At 38.2% G+C, this 21754-nt stretch overlaps 1 protein-coding gene across 1 annotated transcript; it reads right to left on the bottom strand.

Moving 5' to 3' along the window:
- Window positions 1-1334: 1334 nt before the first annotated feature.
- LOC122987801 (pituitary tumor-transforming gene 1 protein-interacting protein) lies at window positions 1335-20973 on the bottom strand. The gene is made up of 7 exons (XM_044359829.1): window positions 20685-20973; window positions 20384-20430; window positions 19527-19635; window positions 14218-14326; window positions 12611-12676; window positions 7030-7076; window positions 1335-2030 (listed from the first exon to the last, which is right to left on the bottom strand). The coding sequence occupies exons 1-7, from the start codon at window positions 20803-20805 to the stop codon at window positions 1981-1983; spliced, it is 549 nt and encodes a 182-aa protein (XP_044215764.1). The 5' UTR covers window positions 20806-20973; the 3' UTR covers window positions 1335-1980.
- Between the last annotated feature and the right edge of the window lie 781 nt (window positions 20974-21754).

Below are 21754 nucleotides of genomic sequence, written 5' to 3'. Positions count from 1 at the left end.
GGTCATGACTGCGAGTTATAGACCCTCTTTTTAACCCTAATGTTGTGTTTGTTATCCTGCAGACAGCTTCATTCCTTTCATTTCATAATGCACTTTCTCTATATGTAGTATATAGAGTATATGCAAAAATGTATGGGTGTGTGTGTGCTTACTGATGATTGGGTGTTGAGAGTCCCCGTGCAGGTGAGTGAGGATTCATTCTATTTGGATTTCTGTTATTTGTGTTTTATGGTGTCCATCTCTTTTTCTACATATTAGGTTTAAATGAGGTCAGGAGAAAAGAAAAAGATTTTCTGAAAGGAAGTGTGATGCACAGGTGGAGGCTTGAGCATTAGTGGCAGAAGAAGTATTCAGAGTAGTAATACATACCACATTGCATGCTAAAATATTTAGACACCTGCTGTAAAATACCTACAGTATTTTAAATACCTATTGCAAGTGAGTCCTTGAAAATCTTACTTGAGTAAAAGTGAACAAGTATTAACAGCACAATGTAAAGACTGTCAGTGTGGTTTTTGTATTATCTTAACACTGAATTGTTTGACTAATGCATTCAAATTTTAGCAGCATTTTACAGTTGTAGCTGGTGGAGTTCATTTTAACTGTTGGTAGCTTTATTTTACCTATCCTTTAATTTAATACTAATTTCTTGAGAAATTTTGGGGTAATTTGCAGGTGTTTAACAGTTCATTTGTAGTACAGTGAGGGTGGTACAATTTGGTATAAATTAGGGTTATGGTTAGGGTTATGGTTGAGTTGGTTTAGTTGGGAAGTGCTGATTCATTACATTTGGGTTCACATGTAGGTCATACCTGATAAATTAGACTCTTAACAAGTCTTTAACTGACAGAAAATAGTTTTCAGTGTTAAGTTTTGTGTGTCAAATGATATATTAGCATATTCATTTGTTTCTTAATAACGCTATATACTACCAAATTACATAACACTTTTAAAGAAATGTCCTAAGAATTAACAGTTACACATCAATCAATACATCACTCAAAGTACCAATGACTTAACTTTGATGTTTTACATTATTATCATGAGGGAACACAGCACACAGAAAATGAACAGGAACATGTGGAAATATTCATCAGAGTTGACAATAAACCTCAATGATGTATTTATAGAAAACGGAAGTTTGTAATAGCTGTTATCAGCATCATGTGCATTTTGCTCAACAAGCTGTAGACAGCAATTATTTTAAACATTTTAATGTTTGCAAACTTTATTTGCACAGCTACCTACACCCATGCAGTTCCATACCAGCTCAGTTCAGCTGCACAGACTGTAAGTGTATCAGACATGTTGAGCCATCACTAAGATAGGTGAGACTATCAGCAGGAACAGGGGACTGAGGGGAGAGGCTGATGAACTGTTCTCAGTGTCTTTGTGCTGTGTCCTCTGGGTGCTGCTGTCATTCTGTACACTGCCACTGCTGGAGGACATGATAGCAGTCTACACTCAGGAGTTTATCCCCTTATTAACTATCTGTACTGAAAAGCTATGAAACCTTTCAACAACCCTCAGTTATTGGAAAACAAAATTATTTTTATATACAGTATAAACAAAAAAAACTTTTGTTAGAAGAGAGGATTTTTATTCGCACCAGAGCACATATGCATTACCATCATTATTTTGTATTTCATAAATCAATACTGTATTTACAAAGTGCAAAGACTGATATGAAACTACAATATTTAAAAAGAGATAACTTGTATAATGAAATTTCAAAACACAAAGAACGTTTGCAGAAAGTTTAAAAACCAGCATTCGTCCAACACACAATACAGCATCCTAAAAAAAAAAAAAAAAAAAATCAGAAGGCAAAACAAATTCAGATTTTCTTCAGGTGATCTTGACAACTGCACTCTGCAGAATTTGTCACTTTTGTTGTGGTGAAAAGAGGGCATCACTCCAAGCTTAAACTAAAGACAGAAGACCAGCTGAACATGTGGGGATCTCTGCAGTACAGCTGCTTTACTCGTTCTCAAACTTGCTGTATGGGTGGTCCGAGTCACCGAGCAGACCTGCACAGAAGAGACAGCGGAGACAAAATGAAAACACAAAGCTCATCTAAGGTCAAGGAACATGATGTGCTGTATTCTTTTTGCTTAGAATCTCTATATTTTCCCCTCATCTGTGAGCTAGTGATCATCAAATGTTTCCCTGGTTCAGATGCCAGAGTAGACCGCAGTCATACATTTTATTAAATTATTTGGAAAAATTCATCCTGGATACTTGCGGATTGTTATAATTCTGATGTTCAGTGCATGGTTGAAAAGGTTTAATTTATCCAATTACATCTTCCCCTCAATCCGCCCTGTCTACTACTACAGTTAGTGCCTTCCTACATCCTCAAAGATCAAAACAGGAATTCCAAGAGGTACTCAAGTGATTTAGTATTGTCCTTTTATGAAGTTGAACTGTGAGACAGATTTTTTAAAAGTAAAAAGTGAAGCAGCAGACTATTAGTTCCTAGTACGGGTCAATCTTCATTAACACTAGATCCTTCAGTTCCCATAATGCTACTCAATTACATCTTTCATTAGGCTTTAGTTTAATGCACACTTTCTGTTCCAAATTTTTCTCAAGCCCAAACTGAGATCAGCCAGATGACGTGACTTGGCATTTTGTCAGACTTAACAGAGCTGAGTACTACTGTCCGTGAAAAAAAGAAATATTGTTGTGTTAATTCGGTGAAGCATTCAAGTAAATCTGTCACAGAAGAGACGAGACAGCTTGTAAATGAGTAAAGCTCTTTAGTTTGCTTCACTGAAGGGTAAAAAATATCTATTTGAATCACTTCTTCAAACCAGGACAATGATTAAAAGTTTGCTTTTATCCTGAGATACAACATGTAAACAAATTCACAGTTGAACATTGTGAAGTCATAGATATGCCTTTATACTCGCTGTGGCTTTGGATTATTTGTGTTTTTACAGTCCGTGTCAGTAGGAGTGCATGAGATAAGAGTCAACCCGAGATACTGGTGACAAAACAACAGCTGGACTGAAAGGCGTAACAAAAGGCAGCTGAGGGAATTTAAGGAAGTCTGAACTATTTCATTGGTCATAACATGCAACACCATTCTCCAAAATGCTAAGTGTGTCAAAGTTTTCAGTCCTCAGAGCTGAGCCTGGGATTCTAACTGAGACAGGTTAGACTAATTAAGACTAATTGGAGGTGTCAGGCAGTGGTGGCTGCTGTGTGTGTGTGTGTGTGTGTGTGTGTGAAGAATGGGGAATAGTTCAACATTTAGGGGAATACACATTCATTTTCTTCCTGAGAGTGAGATGAGAAGACTGATATTAATTAATCTCAGTCTGTGTGTTCAGTACAGAGGTGGAGACAGGACGTGGTTAGCCTAGCTTATCATAAAGACTAGAAGGAAGGGGAAATGGCTAACTTGTATGTGTCTGAATTTAAAAAAGACATGTACCAACATCATCTGTTTAATCTGTACATAAACAAAAATGTAAAAACAGCTATTTGTGGTTTTAGGTGGAGTTACATAGCGGAACTATTTCTTGGCAAAACACAGTTGGGTGCAGTGACTATGCAGCTTCTTTTTTTTTTTTTTTTTTTTAGCCATTACGCCTGTACAGAGACCTCTATCAAAGCCTGTGCTCACTGACTGTACCTGCACTAAAGCCAGAGATGCTCCACAGAAGTACTGCGTGGATGGATACAATGTTCATCAAGATATAAATAGTTCAACGCCTACATCCCCCTAGAACTTCAGATTGTCATTTTTAGAATTCTGTTTGTGTACAGTTTAAACAAAAAAGACACCACATGTAAAATGAGTTTTAGACGTGTTGGAAGATGTGTTGTTGAACTTGGGACAGAGCATCGCTAGCTTCCCTTGCTTTCAGTCTTTATGCTAAGCTAGGCGAACCACTTTCTGACTCCTTCTCTGTACTTAACAAACAGATGTGATCAATATCTTTATATCTCATTCTCAGAAAGGAAATGAGTCAATTTCCCAAATGCTTAGTCATTCCTGTAATCTGATTATCTGATACTGATTTTATGTGTGTGTGTGAACTTTTAAATAGTGTATTTCTACACAGTAAGTATAATGTTGCTTTGAAGGACAGGTTCACAATTTTTCAAGTCTGTCTTAAAACATCAGTCAAGTGTCCATATGAACAGTGAAAGAGGTTTTCCTTGCTGTAATCATTCCTCCTGTTCATACTGACTATTAAAAGATCCCCTTCAAATGTGCTTTCAATGTCATTGATGGAGGCCAAAATCCACAGTGTGTCCACACATTTTGTGCAAAAATGTTTTTCAAAGTTGATGTGAAGCTTATATGAGTCTTCATCAGTCTGAGTTAGTCATATCAAGTGGATATCTGACACATTTACAGTCTTTTTAGCATCAAATTCCCTCTTTGTGTTTCCTTGGAAAGTGTTTCCCTGTTGAGCTGCAGTGGGAGTATAGTAACAAAAAGAGGAACTTTGGCTCTAAAAAGACTGTAATGATGAAAGATATCTACTTGATTTGACTCATTTGGACGCTGAAGCTTCCTATTAAAAGTTTATTCAGATAAACTTTAAATACATTTTTGCACAGAGGGAGGACTGTGGATTAAATCCATGACCACAATAGTCATCCATTCTGTCATTGTGTTACTTCTGGATGGAATTATAGTGAAAATAAATTATTCTCCTTTTTGCTAGGGACCCCCTGGAACCCTTTCAGGAACCCCTGGGGGTCCCCGGACGCCACATCGAGAACCACTACTTTAAGGAATCACAGGACTCAGTGTTTAGTCCCACAGAGGTTGTATAGCAGCTCCCTGGATTGTGTTTCACAGAACAGAGCAGAATGAATATGAAAGAAGCACAGCCTCATCTGCAATCCCTGTGGAACTAATGAGAGCAGGAGGCTCGAGAAACAGACCACCATCCATCACTCTGTCATGTTGTCCATACAAAAAAAACCACATAACCTGACATCTTACTTCACTGATGCTGCCGGGGGATTCGCTGCTAACAGACACACACACATATACACACTCAGCAACAGTCAATCAATGAGAAGTGATTCCTCACACACTATTGAAATTTCTCCCACATCAATACCAGGAAATTAATGATTCCCCCTTTATCAAAGCTCTGACAGAGGGGTGTTTTTAAACTTTAATCCTAACAGTCTGGTAAAGTAACACAGCTCCACACTGAGGCTAGAGTCATTTATCAGCGAGGGCGTAGGTCTGATTTTAACTTTGGCAGACTTGTACTTGCTCTCCATCACTCTTTTCTCTTTCATAGGCACATGTGTGCACACACATGCACACATGAAGAGCCCGACTCTGAATATGCATTTGCTGACTTGCCTGAAACCAGACTTGTATTAGGATTTTTTAATCAGATTTTTAGATTTTATTTTATTGATAGCCTACTTAACTATAAATCTGATACCATAATTAATATTTAAACACACCACAGACTGTCACAATAAATGTTACAATAAAATACATGTGTAGAAAGCTGTAGGTAATGTTCTGCTCTGTAAGGTTTTCAAACCTCACCTGGGATTGTGACCGTGTGTATCTGTGACATCAGAGCTCACCTGAGAGGCTGCAGCTCACCTGTCTGCGTGTCTCTGTGCTGCTGCTGACAGGACTGTCATGATAACATGATGCCTGACAGTCACAAGCAGATGAGCTGGATCGGTTGTGGCTAATTTAGCTTATAAATAATGTTCATGTATTAATGACACGTATGGAATTGATCCACTCATGGAAAAGGGGAGAGACGGCATTAAATAGTTAATATTTCTCCAACTAATTCCAAAGATTAAGGTTTGGACTGATTACAGAACATTCTTATTAACTAAGCTAAAATATTAGACACTTTGGTTCTTCTTTAAAAAGGAAACATGTCTTAATTTGCTTTGGGGAAGAATTTTCACCAACAGTAATTAAGTTATTTAATTAAACAGCATGTCTGAGCAACAATCCCAAATTATCTGACAACACCTAACGCCTGAAATTAAATGTAATATATTTAAACTATAAATACTAACCGCTTTAGATCATCAGGTCGAATATCCCCCATATCCTGCTCTTTCACTTGTTATCATGATTGTGCATTCTTTTGCAGAAAACACACAAACCTGGCAACTCTGCAGAGATCTCACCGTTAACATTACATGGAGTTAAAGTGGCTAGATTGTTTGATATTGATAAAAAATATTGGTAAGGACAATCCAGCAACACCTTAATGATGCTTGAACTTGGAAGTAACACTTAGATACAACTGTACATAGTAAGCTAGTTAGCCTGGTATGCTAATGTTTGCAGATTGTTGTATGCCAAGTATGACCCTTAATAGATGCATGCTCACAGCTTCAGCATGTGGAGAAATGCAAAGCTTGACAGGCCTACCATGTCAGTTACAGTTGCTAAGCTAGGACAATGACTATTTGGGGAGAGGTCAAGTTAATGATAAATTAACTTGATGAATACAAAGTTAACATAACTGATAGAAACGATGGTCAAAACTACAAAAAAACGTGTCAAAATACTTAGTGTATTTTGACATCACTGGTACTCCATACAGACACAAACAGTGTTAGTATAGACTGATTGTTCTCTCTCCCTTGTCTGTTGCTTCAGTGACCTGAAAAATCCTGCTCAGTCATGAGCAGGCTTATATTTGACACCAGTGTATGATAAATTATGCTTAAATTGATTTCAGTAGACAGGAGTTAGTGTAACCTATACGTGACCTGAATTGCCTTGCTTGGGGACAAAGCATATACTACTGAATAATGTATTGCTGGCACAGGATATGGAAATGAAATGAAATGACAATGTCCTGGAAAATCTAAAACCTGTTCAACATGCATCTCAGACAAAGCTGAGACAACCACAAGAGAGATGAGGGGTGAGTTTACATCAAGCTCTGTGTTAGACGTACAGATCAGATTGGTACCATGTGTGTCAGACTATCATTTAAGGGGGTTGAATGGAGTCCACATGGTAATACAATGTAGATGAAGATTCAAACGTACCATACTTCCTGCGGATCTCATCATGCCTTGCCATTCTCTCCACCTTCCTGTAAAAAAAAACATAACAAGAAGATAGATCATGGTTAAATTATTCCACAGGTCAGGAAAATCTTTTTCTTTCACACCTGGAGTTTGGTTCAGTTGGTCCAGACCACAGAAATAAAATTAAAGAAAAAAAAAAGTTGTTGCCTTTTATTTCTGGGTGAAAATATAAACTCATATGGACTGGTAACTCAATTATTGGACAGTTTTGGTGACATCATCCTGCCTCATCAAATTCTGGTGTCTAACAGTAAGTTATGCAGCACTTCTGCTCTTAATGTGAACCCAATCGTTAGCTGCTGTAGTTAGCCAACCCCCAGTAGCCGGTGCAAGCTAACCGAGCCTCAGTTGAAATATATTGGACATTTATCGCACATCTGTTATATTTCTATTGAGGAAAATTATATTGAGATAATTATTATTATTTTATCGCCTAGCCCTAACTTGCGGTGGCCACAAAACTTGCGAAAAATGCGAAAAGCCCTCTCCAGAGCCAGTGTTTCGTTTGTCCATTCTGGGCTACTGTAGCAACATGGCAGGCTCCGTGGAAGAGGACGAGCAATGATTATTATTTTCAGGTGATTATACACTAATTAAAACATACTTATGAATATTATATTCCATTTCTGCCAAGTCAGTTCTGCTAGATGCCATTAAATTCTACACACTGCACCTTTAAGTCCTGTATGTTGCGAGGTGGGGCCTCCATGGATCAGGCTTGGTTTTCCAGATGCTCCCACAGATGCTCAATCAGATTAAGTTCTAGGGAATTTGGAGGCCAAGGCAACACCTTGAACTTGTTGTTATGTTCCTCAAACCATTCCTGAACAATTTTTGCAGTGTGGCAGGGTGCATTGTCCTGCTGAAAGAGGCCACTGCTATTAGGGAATACCACTGCCATAAAGGGGTGTACTTGGTCTGCAACAATGTAGTACATGTCGAAGTAACATCCACATGAATGACAGGTCCCAAGGTTTCCCAGCAGAACACTACCCAGAGCACCACACTGCCTCTGACAGCTTGCCTTCTTCCCATAGTGCATCCTGGTACCATCTCTTCCCCAGTTAAACGATGCACATGCACCTGGCCGTCCACACAATGTAAAAAAAAACATGATTCATCAGACCAGGCCACCTTCTTCCATTGCTCCATGGTCCAGTTCTGACACTAACATGCCCATTGTGGGTGCTTTCGGAGGTGGACGGGGTCAGCATGGGCACTCTGACTGGTCTGTGGCTACGCAGCCCCATACACAGAAGCTACAATGCACTGTGTTCTTACACCTGTCTATCATTAACTTTTCCAGCAAAGACACATCAATGAGCCTTGGGCACCCATGACCCTGTGGCGGTTGTCCGTCCTTGGACCACTTTTGGTAGATACTGACCACTGCATACTGGGAACACCCCATAAGACCTGCTATTTTGGAGATACTCTGACCCAATTGTCTAGCCATCACAATTTGGTCCTCAGATCCTTACATTTTCCTATTTTTCCAGCTTCCAACACATCAACCTCAAGAACTGACTGTTCACTTGCTGCCTAATATATCCACCCCTTAATGAATGTCACTGTAATGAGATAATCAATGTTATTCACTTCACCTGTCAGTAGTATTAATGTTGTGGCTGATTGGTATATAAGTCAGTTCTACACAGTCCATATTCACTGTATTATACCACTACACCACAATATGGAAGAAGAAAACTGAAGAAAAAAAAAAAAAAGAAAACACCGGACAGTACTTTCTCTATTTTTCAATGCAATCTTTCCATCCATAACAGCTATGAAAGTATGAAAATGCATTCCTTATGGAGAATGACATTTAAAGTCTGGCTTGCTCTTGAGTGTTAAGTCATATTTTTACTCCTAACAGCCTTCAGTTCTACATTTTAGCTGGCAGTGAAAAGCAAACAGAGCAACAGGCCTGCCATCAGCTCCTCACTCCGACTTTCTGATGAGTAACAAAAGCCTAGAAGCCTGGAGGAGGTTTTCTGCTCTGGACGTCACTTGACTTCATCTCTGCACAAAGAGCTGGTGTAAATCAGTCGCTGCTTTATTGCCAGGTTGTGATCTGTGAGCAATCAGTGCGGCTGAGCGCTGCATGCCATCTGTCCCCCCGCCCCACTACCGCCTTGCATTGCAACTAATTGACTGACATGTTTAAACACTCTGCACATAAATATGGCTCCATGCAACAAGTGGGAAGTGGGAAAAGAAAGAGAAACCAGACAGTGCAGTCTATGCAGTCATTACAGTAATTAAGATCAAGTCAAAACTTGCTCATGAAGAACTTCTCAAAATCTCAAGATTGGATGAAGACTTCATCATTGTGGGAACATTGTGACCTTGTATGACCCGTGACGTTGCCTCTACATAGTTCTGTCATGTATTTTGACTGTTTAAACTGTCATGTTCTGCTGCGAAAGAAGTTCTGAGTTTCAGCCATGTTTATCTGATAACTACTGGCAAATGTGAAGTCGAGCTACATCAGGTCAAGTGCTGTAAGTTGGCTGCTATTTGGGAACAATATGCAAACAAGAGTAATCTGATGCTGGCTATCAAGACTGAGCGTTGCAAAATTCAGACAGACAGTGAAACAACATGTTAAGTACAAGATGGACTGATTTTCGACAGCGAAAAAAAGAAAAAAACAGGTGATACTTATCAAAACATGTCAATCAAGCAAACAGGAAACTGCTCTCATGTTCACTGTCAAAAATAAAAAGAGAGCCTTGTGTCTTTTGTTTTGAAAATTGCGAGTTTAGCCTACACTGCCAAACCTAACAAAACATTTGGTTCATGTTCATGTTATTTCAATTCAGTTTACCTCAATTTACTTTCCATATGCCACTAATTTGCCCAGTTTTGTTGCTGGTTGATAAAGATTCAAACTGATCTAAATGTTGTCCATTACACCCTTTTAGGTTTCCAAAGGGAGGCATGACAGAAAAGGTTTGGGAACCAGTGATATAGCCCAGGAGGAAAATCTTAATGGCTACAGTGAGCTGCTTTTTCTTTGAAGGAGGCTTAACTAAAAGATAAAGTCTAATTGGGGTGGGTTTGGATCTCACATTTAGCAGTCAGGTTTAAAACTTCTGTTTTGTGCCCATGCAGACTTCTGAGAAGGCTTAACAGTAAGCTGCTACTGAAAATATTTTCATTATCTGGTTTTCAATGAAGAGTTTTAACGGCTTAAATGCAGTTTCAAAAGGCCACATTGACAAGAGCAAACTTCTGACAAAAATTCCAAATACTGTGATTATTTTAATGGTACTTGGAGCTTAAAAAGCAGTAGCATCACTTTACATTTAAAAAGCTGAATGGGTCAACCCTCGTGGGAACTTTTGACGATTTCCCTCAGACTGCTCTTCAGCTCAGCGTCAGATGACAGTGAAGAACCGTGCTGTGAGCAGGCCCAGCTCTCTGGAGGCCAGGCAGCGGTGTCTAGAGGCACTAGTCTTTCCCGTGATGGGTCCAATCTATTCTGAATGTCCTGTTCAAAACATGAACTGCATCTATGTAGGTCACTGCACTAACTCCGACTTCTGAGATTTGATCATGCACACGGCAGGAAACCCTGACTAGATTCTCGGGCACATGAGAAAAGCTCATAGAGGGTTGGATAATTCAGCTTACAGGCTCTCTCTCAAACACACACGCACACAGAGCCAGGACTCGGATGTTCTCTGCACTGCAAGTGATGATGATAAACCACAGTTACTGACTGTGTTTCTGCACGACTGCCTCGCTTACCAACACATCACCCAGCCATCCTCAGAGGATGAATACACTGGGAACACAGGCACTAAATAGAAAGATGAGACTGAAACATTTATGGAGTGCAGGAAGAGGAAAGCTTCCAGGTTTACTGACTGCTACAACACACACTGCTGTATGATTCACTAACACACTGCTTCTTTGACAGTGGATGGTGCTCCACAGGATGTAGCTCACTCTATTTATGACCACATTACCAAAGAGCAGCTGCTCAGCCATGACAATCCAATTGGTGTTTTGGGATGCGAGTAGAGGGACACTGAGCTCCTCCTCTGGGACATGGACTTGTTGGGGCTGCACACACACACCAGTTGCTTGAATCCCAAACATACAATGGGCCCTTTTGTTGAACACTATGAACTATTTTGTAGAAGGAAATCCCATCTAGGTCCTGCTGGGATATCTTGAGAGGCAACCCCCCCCCAGTGTGTTGAGTGAATAGGATTAGATCTTTAGGTCATTTCCTCAATCATCTTTGGCTTTTTAGTCTGTGAAACTCTACCGGAAATAAAAGATGTGATACAGCTAGTTTTATTAGATTTGCATGATAACAAATGTGTATGAACATTATTTTCTAGTTTTGTTTACTATGGCCTACATTGTCTTTTAGAGACTTTTTAACTAGTCACTAAAAAATTCTGGATGCGAAAATGATCAAAAAACATTAGTTTCTATTGTTATATACTCCACCAAGGATGTTGTGTTTTTGGTGCTGTTTGTCTGTCATTTTATTCAGCAGGATATCTGAAGAACCACATAACAGATCTCAATGAAACATAGTGGGAAGCCATCGGCAAAGGAAGAAGTGCAGGTAGTGCCATCATGTGGCCATTTTCATTCATAACTGGGATGTAGAAAGAAATTGTTGCAACAACATCCATATAAGACATGCCCATTGATAACCACAAATTTCCATTATTTAAAAAACACTTGTGTGTCTTTTTTTAAATCATTTTTATCACTCATTTCATCCAATCACTACCGTATTTGGTACATATTTGAACATCCCAGAAAAAAGAGACAACTCTTTTTCTTATATCCTTTCATCTTTTTCCTGTAACTGGTGGTCAAATGATAAGGCCTATCTAACATAAACCTACATAATTCTGGAACACTGTGCAATTGCAACCACATTTAAACGACATGAAGGGGCCTGCAAAATGTGATAGCATTTTACCAACAGATGGCCCAACGGAAACAAAGAGAATTTAAGTTGTGATAGCTCAGTGGTCGTGAGTCTGTCTCACTTGATATTATTTTGCAGGGTTCATCCTTGTTCATTACCCTGATATTCCCAGGGTTTAGGTATTCTCTAAAAATCAGCATAATTGCCTTTCTCTCTGTGATGCTGATCTGGATCTAAATATACATGAAACTTCTACGTGTTTTATAAAAATACATTCAGAGTATTGTACAGGCTAGGCTATAATTCAGAATGATTCTTTACTGACTTTTAGTGCTATCATATTCAGTTTTCAAAAATCTGTTGTCCAATTGGGATATTGATTTCAGCCAAACCTTGCAGCCCAATGTTCATTTCTTGTAGTTTTTTGGAACCAGAGGGAAGCTATATAGCATGACAAATAAGCATTAGAAACATGAGGACCTCTCCTTATAACAATACTGTTTTCTGTTGAAGAGTTATTAAATGCAGTGAAACACATTGTCATGTGGAACTGTTATTGAAACAAATATGCTTATAATTTGTGACCGTCAACTTCAAACCCGTTTGACTGAAGTCTAAAGTGGAGGTTCTTACCGCTCTTCAGCACGCTGTTTGATCTCCTCTCTCCTCCTGGCAAATCTCTCCTCATCTCTGTCTGGCCTGAAGACATAAGAAGGCATGAAAACATCATCAGAAATACTATTGTTCACAGAACCTGAGAAGAACAAAAACATATTCATGTGAATGTGGCAAATTACATAGATCTACACACTGCCACATTTGCTTGAGGGATATTCTTTTTAAAAAACATAACAACTTACAAAGTTACAGCTTTTAAAATCCTGCATTCTTTAGAGCATGACTAATATTTCAAGGCATGTCAATTTGATTTATATAGCGCCAAATCACAGCAGAAGTTATCTCAGGGCACTTTTCACATAGAGAAGGTCTAGACCGTACTCTTAAATTTAATTTAATTTATTTATTTAATCATAAATTGTGTCTGCTAGAGTGTAGCCTGAGAGACTGAAGGAAATTGATGTTCAAAAGTAAAGTGAGAGCTTTTGCAGCAGAAACAAGGAGTGTCACCTTAGGTAAATGACACAGAACCAAATGTAACTACAGGGTAATTTTAAAGGACCAGTCGTAATATTTACTGGCATCTAGTGGTGAGGTTGCTGAATGCAACTAATTGAATACCCCTCCCTGCTGCTACACAGCAGGCTCTGTGGAAGAGGACCCGCTCCCTATATAGATTTAAAGGGCTCATTCTAAAGTAACGAAAACACAATGAGTCTTATTTTCAGGTCATTATACACTCATTTAAACATATTTATGATTATTATATTACTTTTCTGCAAAATCCGTTCCACTAGATGCCACTAAATTCTACACACTGCACCTTTAAATAGATGCTTTGTGTGTGTGTGTGTAGGGTTTCGGGCATGCTCTTCATTCCATCTGTCTGTCGGATGATGGACATGAATGAGACTCTTATACCCACAGGACTGTCAGTGTGTGACAGGCCAGCCTGCAGTTGATTGACTGACATGACGTTTTCATTTCACTGCAGCACAATGAGAACACCACACACACAGTTTTCTTGTAAAAGCAGCTAATATGATGAAGCTACAAGAGCAACAGTGGAGACCAGGGTAGCTCATATAGTATTGGCATGGTTGGGTTGTATTAGATTTGAGCTACTCTATTGTTAAAACAATCCTAGTGTTGATTTAGCTATACACATAAGTGTAAGGAGTTGATAAATGGAATTAAAGATCACGTTTCTCATTCTTTACTTTTTGGACCTGGTTCCATTTAGAATTGGTTCTACATATTCAACCTCAAGTGTCAGGCTTGAGTTTGTGGGCTCTGTTAGAACTCAAAGGCTTAGTTTGAAGTCACATTCCAAGTTAACAGTTTATTAGGTACTTGTGCAATAAAATATAATAGTTAATAATAAACCAATAAATCCCATCTTTATAAAGCTTATCATGTTCAGTTTTTGTTGACACTGTGTCAAAGGGCTGTTGATTCGACATTTGTGAGACCACGGTTGTGTTTTTTAGAAACTTTTTTTGTTTATTACCAGTATAACCTACAGGTATGAACTCTCCAAGCAAAGTGATTCTAAAATGTTGTCCACTTAAAAACCTGTTACACTTGTATTGAAACGGCCCTGAGTTTTAATTTCACCTTACCTTGATCGACGCTTCTTGCAGCAACAGCAGCAGCAGCAGCACACAGTAATGCTGACGAGGATGGTCCCACCCAGCACGGCCATTGTAATGATCAGGGCTTCAAAGTTCACTGAATTGCACAAGACAAATACTAAAGTAAATAAATAACATCTGACATAGAAAAGATTCATCAAAGTAGGAAGCGCAGAAAACACATTGCACATACAATATACAAAAACACACACAATACAGTGTGTTTGTATTCTGGGGTCACACTATAAATGCAAGATGGAAGTTTGCCAATGGTGCCACCTGCTGACTTCTTCTTAAAACTACAAATAGTAGCATAGTAATTCTGAAAACACACACTTCCATTTCTAGTAAAAACAAAACTAAGACATCAAACAAAACCTGATCAGACTTTGTGTCAGGGCCTGACAGCTTTCCAGCGGCAGTATATATTTAGTGCCTGTTTATCAGTTGTGGTTGTGATAAAACACCTGGACTAGCAGCAATCATCAGGTTACCACAAAGGATACAGTGAATGCTCTGATTGTCTTATAAAGTTATAAAGGTCTTCATTATTGTGATTCAAATTTTATTGGCTGTAACACAAATAATAACACATGTATTGACAGACATCCCACCCCACCCCCACCCTGCAGGTGGATGACTTGATAACTTACTTGTTGATATATTGTAGAGACGTGACAAACAAGTGGCTGCTTTATTTCCTGTTAAGTGATGTTTTTTTTTAAATTCATTGACTTCTCTGTGAAATGTCTTACTCACTCTGTCTGAAGAACACCTCTCAAAACTGAACCTACTGTATTATAAAACAAGATATACATTAGATAGTTCAATTTCAATAAATCCCTAAAGCTACAGTATTTAGCTACTAGCCACTCAGTTTGAGACTTTTAATTCTGTAACATTGCTGTTATGGTACATCGCTTCATGCACCAGATAGTTTAAGCCATAAACTATGATGAACAGTGTCATTAAATCAAACTTAGTTGGTAATTATGCAGACATTTTATAATTGGACCTAATATAATTACATAGACCATGATAAAAATATATGGTTGAAAATGGCTTGTAAAAGTAAAGTTTCATTTTCAACCATATATTTTCTTAAAGGCCACTTGTGTCTCTGATCAGAATTATGTTTTGGCTAAATGTCTAACAAGAAGTGGAAAATAGTGTCAGAATTATTAAACTACTTTTTTTTTTTTACATTTTGTATTTTACCCTTATTTGGGGTTTTTTTTGTATTCACCCCACATGTTTTTATGGTTTGAGCAGGGACATTTTCTTGTATATATTTGCAGAAATTCATTGAGCTGTGAGCCTTTGATGAAATGTTTATTCCTACTTATCAATAGTCATGTTTACATAAGCACATATTTGAGCTTGTTTGTTAATTTGGTAAAAAAAAAAGTGACCTTACCACAAAAGCTTGTGTTTTTGCCACCACAAAAATCCCTTAGCTGGCTACTGTTTTTTTTACCCCATCTGGCAGGCTACTGAGAAATTAGGGGAAGTCCCTGCCAACCGCTGACTTTACTTTTCTGTACCTACTAAGAGCCTTTTGGTGTGCAAAGAGAGGCAATAGGTCACTTCTAAAAAGCTGTTATAGGCTGTAGTTTGGTATAGCAACTCAACAACACAATAGAGGAAGTGGTTGGAGCTTTGGAGGAAAGACATGTAGGCTTATAAATTGCAAACGCCCCTCTATGACACTAAAGCAACATGAAGTGAGAGAGGAACAGAAACTTTAGGCTGACTCCTTTCACCCAACCAGGTATCTTTTCGATTGCTCCCCCCAGCTAAAAGACTCCAATGTTTGTTCAGCAGAACCTCCCACCACAGCACATATCCTATAGCTATTTGTATCCAAAACTCTGAAGTTACCTGTAGTTTATTGAGACAGATCATTTTAAGACTTCCATCTGTACATTGGCATGTGGCAACACAGTTACATTTATTCTTCATTGGGTGTTTTAGTAGTTGAATTTTTTGAAAACAAGTGTACAGGATCAACTATTCTGCAAATATAGGCTATACATTAATGATGATGCTTCTGTAGGGCTGCGTCTTATTAACAACGATAATTCTGTACATACAGTAAACTGTGTTTTCTGTGTTGCCCCTCAGTTTCCATTCTCCATTCCTTTTCTCCTAGTGTAGTTACTGAAGCTAGGCATTGACTCAAAGAACGCAACTGGGGAGGACAACTTGGACCCACTTCTTCTCAAGCTCTTTGCCCCCATAAGTAGTAGTATATAACACATATTTTAACTTAACCAGTTTTCCTGGCACAATTCCTAAAATATGGAAGTTGGCTCATGTTTAACTTTGCACAAGGGAGGAGGAAAAAAGTGACCTAAATAACTACTGCCCTATTTCAAAACTGCCTTTGTCTGTCTAAAACCTGTAAATCATTAGTAAACAATCAACTCAAGTCATTCGTAACTAGATATTCTGTATGAACTCCCCACCAATCCAGCTTCAGAACAGATCACAGTGCCATCTCTGCTACGTCCCTACTTGTGAATGATATTGTATCAGCTGTATACAATAAGAAGCACTTAGCTTTTCTTTTTGTCGATTTATCAAAAGCCTTTGGTACAACTGATTATTCCCTCCTCCTGCAAAGATCATCAAGTATTGGAATTCATCCTAATGCCTGTAGATGGTTAAACAATTACCTCTCTGACAGAAAATAGTGCATAAAGGTGGGTAATGTTAGATCCCTATATATTAGATCAGAGTTTCTACCAATAACAAAAGGCTCAATAAGGTTCAATCTCAGGACCAGTGCTGTTCACTATTTATATGATGATACAGTCTTGTCTTTGCAAACCTGTAATGTCCAACTTTATGCAGACGACACTATTTTATACTGTTGGGCTGACTCTAAATCGACTACTGAAAATGTGCAGCTTTCTTTCATCGCTTTGCAAGATGCACTTACAGATCTGAAACTTGTATTAAATGCTGATAAAACAAAATGTATGCAGTTCTCCAGAGCCAAAGACACTGACTACAGTACTCTCCAAATCTGCACTTTAAATAGTACAGGCATTGAAAGAGTCCCACATTATAAATAGTTAGGCATCTGGGTTGATAATAAATTCGCCATTAAACTACATATTGATGGACTAATAAAAAAAATTAAGAACAAAGTCTTGTTTCCCTATGTCTTGTAGACAGAAGCCTGTAGAAGCAATCTTTCTCTCAGTACTAGATTATGATGATGTGATTTACAGACATGTGTCAACATCCACTTTTACGCCCCTAAATGCTGTCTACCATTCAGTCCTTAGATTTAAACTGGAGACATCTATGGAACTCATCACTGTATTCTTCATCAAAAAGTGGGCTGGCCTTCTCTTTCCATTAGAAGAGACCAGCATTTGTTTTTATTTATTCATTAAGGGCTTCTCCAAAAATTGCCCTTATATTTGACAACACTTATTGGCTGGAGAATTGGAACACATAGGCTAACGCCCACTCACAGGACTAGCTAGTGCTGCAGGTTCCTGGAATGAATTGCAGTGTACTTTGAAGCTTGATACTCTGGTCTCATAACCTGACCTGTCAAATTGTTTGTTACACAGAACCATCTGAAAAGTCGTCCTTGGAAACTGTTTGCGAAAGGGTAGGCGTTTTCAAAAAATACTTGCTTACAAGCCTACATATATATATATAGCTCGCTGTATTTTTACAATGATGTTGATAGGTTTTCAATGTAGTGAGTCTCCAGGACCCACAGGTGGTCATTTAAGTGGGTCCCCGATAAAATTAGTGTTTTTTGAAAAATTGAAGTATTAAACTTGTGTCTGATGTTCTGTGGTTATAATTATGGTTATATTCATGTATGTTGAAAATGTAGCCTATCTGAAAATTAAAAAAATAAAATCCCAAATCTGTAAATACGCTGCAGACACACAGCAGCTGACAGGAAGAGGTCATATTATTATTAGCTTTGTCTGGGTGAATAAATGTTAATGTGACTCATAAAAAGAGAAGCTAAAGTGCAACAAGAATGCTCAGCTTTCAAGTTTCATCAGGGGTCGTTAACAACACCATCAAGCACATCATGTTTAATTAGGAAAGTAGTTTGAAAACAGGCACACAAAGGGCAACCATTTACTGCATACTGCCGTTAGAAACTGAGTACAATTATAGTACAATAATTAGCTTGATCAGCCACTGTCAGTAATCAATACAAACACACATTATTAAATGTAAACCATTAATCAAGCCAATAACTAACAGCAGTCAACCTTATATCATACTTTAGCAGTTACCCAGTGTTTCTGTAATGGTGACAAAACATTAAAAAATATACATTTTAGCAGTTTGAATTAAACTGAAGCTACCTGCGCTCTCCAGGGAAAATATTAAGCCAAATTCCCTCTAAGAAATATAACATTTTAACGATTCCTTACATGTCTGCAAAAACACATAACTCTAGAAACACAAGATAAAAGGTATCATATGTTGAAAGTCTTTTTGTCAATTCAGCATCAATATAATTCATAAAGATGAACTTTGTTTGTGTAGAAACTTAACTCTGTTGGTTACCTGCGCTATGTTAGTGGGAGAATACCGTGGGAATGAGAGGCGAACCGCTTCAAAAATTAAGATTTCTCACTAAAATAAGCGCTGGTTGGCAATTCAGATACACGCCAAATTACACACCAACTCATAACACTGTTAATTCACTGTCTATCATGTATGTGCGACAGCATTAGAGGAGTTTTTTCAGCCGTTACCTTAGTAACTACCCGGTTTGCCGCAGTGATTGCGACTATTAACACAGATGTGCAGATGGTAAGAAAATGGTGACCAGTTGTTTTTTTTTGTTTTGTTTTGTTTTGTTTTTTTATTTCTATGATTTCAACACAGATTTGTTGTTCACAATGTAGTATTATCAGGGAAAAATAGGGTGCTTCAAAAGTGAGTTTAGTGCATTCTTTTTGATTTTAACGTGTCAGAGACGTAGGACGCATACCTAGCAACATCTCTGTTTTTATGGATATTTTTCTTACTGTAATATGTATTTTATACAGTTTATGTATTGCATTTGTGTATTGCAGTGGCCATAAAGCACTACATCCTCAGGGTGCTGAACCATTACATTAACTTCCTCAAATCACTCCAACCACATGCACTGTTAGCATTTCTCTCTTGTTTCTCTCGAAACACCCCTTTACAACACCAGTGGAATCACTGACTGCAAGTCTTGTAAAGTGACAAATGAAAAACAAATGCAGGTGTAGTTAAAATCTTTCACATAATAATAAGAATGATCAACTCACACCAACACACTCCCCAACGGGCCTGGGACAACTTGCAGACTGACGCTGGAGGCAGCAACCAGCTCACTGGGTATTCAGTGCAGTTGTTGGTGGTGAAGCACCACAGACACTGTGCAGACAAAACACAACACAAGCATCAAGCCTCTGCATGGTATGTTTCTATTAAGATCTGAATCTCCTATTTCATATACAATCCTAGAGCTGCTACAATTAGTCAATTAATCAATCAACAAAAAATGTAACTACTTTTATGATTGATTAAACATTTAAGTCACATTTTAAGCAAAAATGCCAAACATCTGTTGGTTCCATACTCTAATTTATCAACATTTACTGCTTCCCTTTGTTATAGTAAACTCAATAATACACGCATTCTTTTGCATTTAAAAACCGTCACACCAAACTCCATACGAAATATGCTGAATTTATGACGTTTCTAGAAACCACTGGAAATTATCTCATGGTAAACTAGAATCATAAAATTAGTATTAGTAGCATAATCACTATTAAAATAAAATAAAAATTAAACTTAACAAGGTCACAAGCTAACAGTCAGTGCATTCTGATGGGGGATTTGGTGGAAGCCATGGATGCATTTACATCCATGGTGGAAACAGGTAAAGCAGTACTGAAAGTTGACATTTAGTTGCAGTAATTGCCCCTTGGGGTCACTGCTTTACTGAATTCCCTGGTGATCAGAGTAGATTAGGTCTCTTAGTCGTGTTGTAGGCCGCTAGATGTGCAAACAAACAAGGGACCATAACATGACCATTTATTACAGGAGTTTGAAACTGTCGGGCAAAGGTCTGGTCTTATCGTTCAAAAACCGCACCCAAATTTGTTTGTGGCAATCTTACCTTGGCATGTGGAACACAAGTGTCACAGTTTTTGTAGGTAGAGCAGGCTGAAAATAGAGTTAAACAGAAACTTAACTTCTCGTTAACAACGGAATAAACATAGTAGCAGTGCGGTGTTAGTAGGTCAAGCAGCCAGCTGTGGTGGCAGTTGCATTACAGTAACTGTGACGTACTTTAAAAACATCACTTTTCCATTAATTAACTACAGATACAGTGGCATTGAAGTCTTTTGTTAGCAGCACGTAAACTTTGTCGACTGTAAACACAACTGTATTGCTTTATAAACTAAAAATCAACTTACGCGTTGGTGGTGGCGGAGATGTTTGGCATTCACCCTGGCGAACACAGCTAACAAACAGCACGACGGCGGCGAAAAACACCGAAGTGGTCAGTGTTTTTCTCTCCATTGTCAAAGCAGACATAATTGAAACAAGCTGAACAGTTTACATACGTCTAAAAATAAACAATATCTGCTGGGAGAGTATGTACGCTCGCTTTTCTTGCCCTCGCGACTCTCGATGGCTACGGTTGTTTCTGTTTTGCTTCGCATCTACTGCTGTCACTTCCTGGGTGTCTAGGGTTCGCGCTTTTGGTTATATCTTAGCAGCCCCGGCGGGCGGAGTTTGTGCTTCGTAACAAACATTCAGGAAACTGCCCATTCGCTCTCCACGTGCGAGATTCAGATAGCTATTCCTAAACGTACCCCTGTTACTGCACCACTAGTTTGTTGAGAAAATTGATTTCCATATAAATCAAACTGTTGCTGTATACATATTACAAAATGGTGTTTTTCATTAGCATGACAGTAGCAGAAATAAATGGCCATGAATATTTTATTCAAAAACAAAGATCACATTTCACAGTGGTGGAAAGTAACTAATTACATTTACTCAAGTAGCTACTGTACTAAAGTACAATTTTGAGGTACTTGTGCTTTACTTGAGAATTTCCATTTGATGCTACTTTATACTTTCACTCCGCTACATTTCAGAGGGAAATATTGTACTTTCTACTCCACTACATTTATCTGACAGCTTTAGTTACTTTTCAGATGAAGACTTGACACAATGGATAATATAACAAGCTTTTAAAATACAACACATTGTTAAAGATGAAACCAGTGGTTTCCAACCTTTTTGGCTTTTTTCAGATGTCTATGAGTTGTTAACAGCTCCACCAAATAGTGATTTTTCCCTCTAAACTTCTCACATGCTTTCATTTCAATAAACGTTCAAATGATCCAATATTTCACCAAAAATCAAAGATTAGAGAAAAAGTCTAAAAACTGAAAACAGATTTGTGTATCAGAACTTTGTTTTTTCTTCTTTCCTCTCCCATTAATCATCTCACGACCCCTCAGATATATCTGGT

Source organism: Thunnus albacares, chromosome 8, assembly GCF_914725855.1.
Source record: "Thunnus albacares chromosome 8, fThuAlb1.1, whole genome shotgun sequence".
NCBI lineage: Eukaryota > Metazoa > Chordata > Actinopteri > Scombriformes > Scombridae > Thunnus > Thunnus albacares.
This window is presented reverse-complemented; position numbering and strand designations above follow the sequence as displayed.

Bases quoted from the DNA above. Each gene is read 5' to 3' on its own strand.
- LOC122987801 (XM_044359829.1), bottom strand. From the start codon at position 20,805: ATGTCTGCTTTGACAATGGAGAGAAAAACACTGACCACTTCGGTGTTT. The intron at 20,431-20,684 runs GTAAGTTGATTT...CTCTATTTTCAG, and splicing joins ATCTCCGCCACCACCAACGC to CCTGCTCTACCTACAAAAAC. The intron at 14,327-19,526 runs GTGAGTTGATCA...TGTGCAATTCAG, and splicing joins CCGTTGGGGAGTGTGTTGGT to TGAACTTTGAAGCCCTGATC.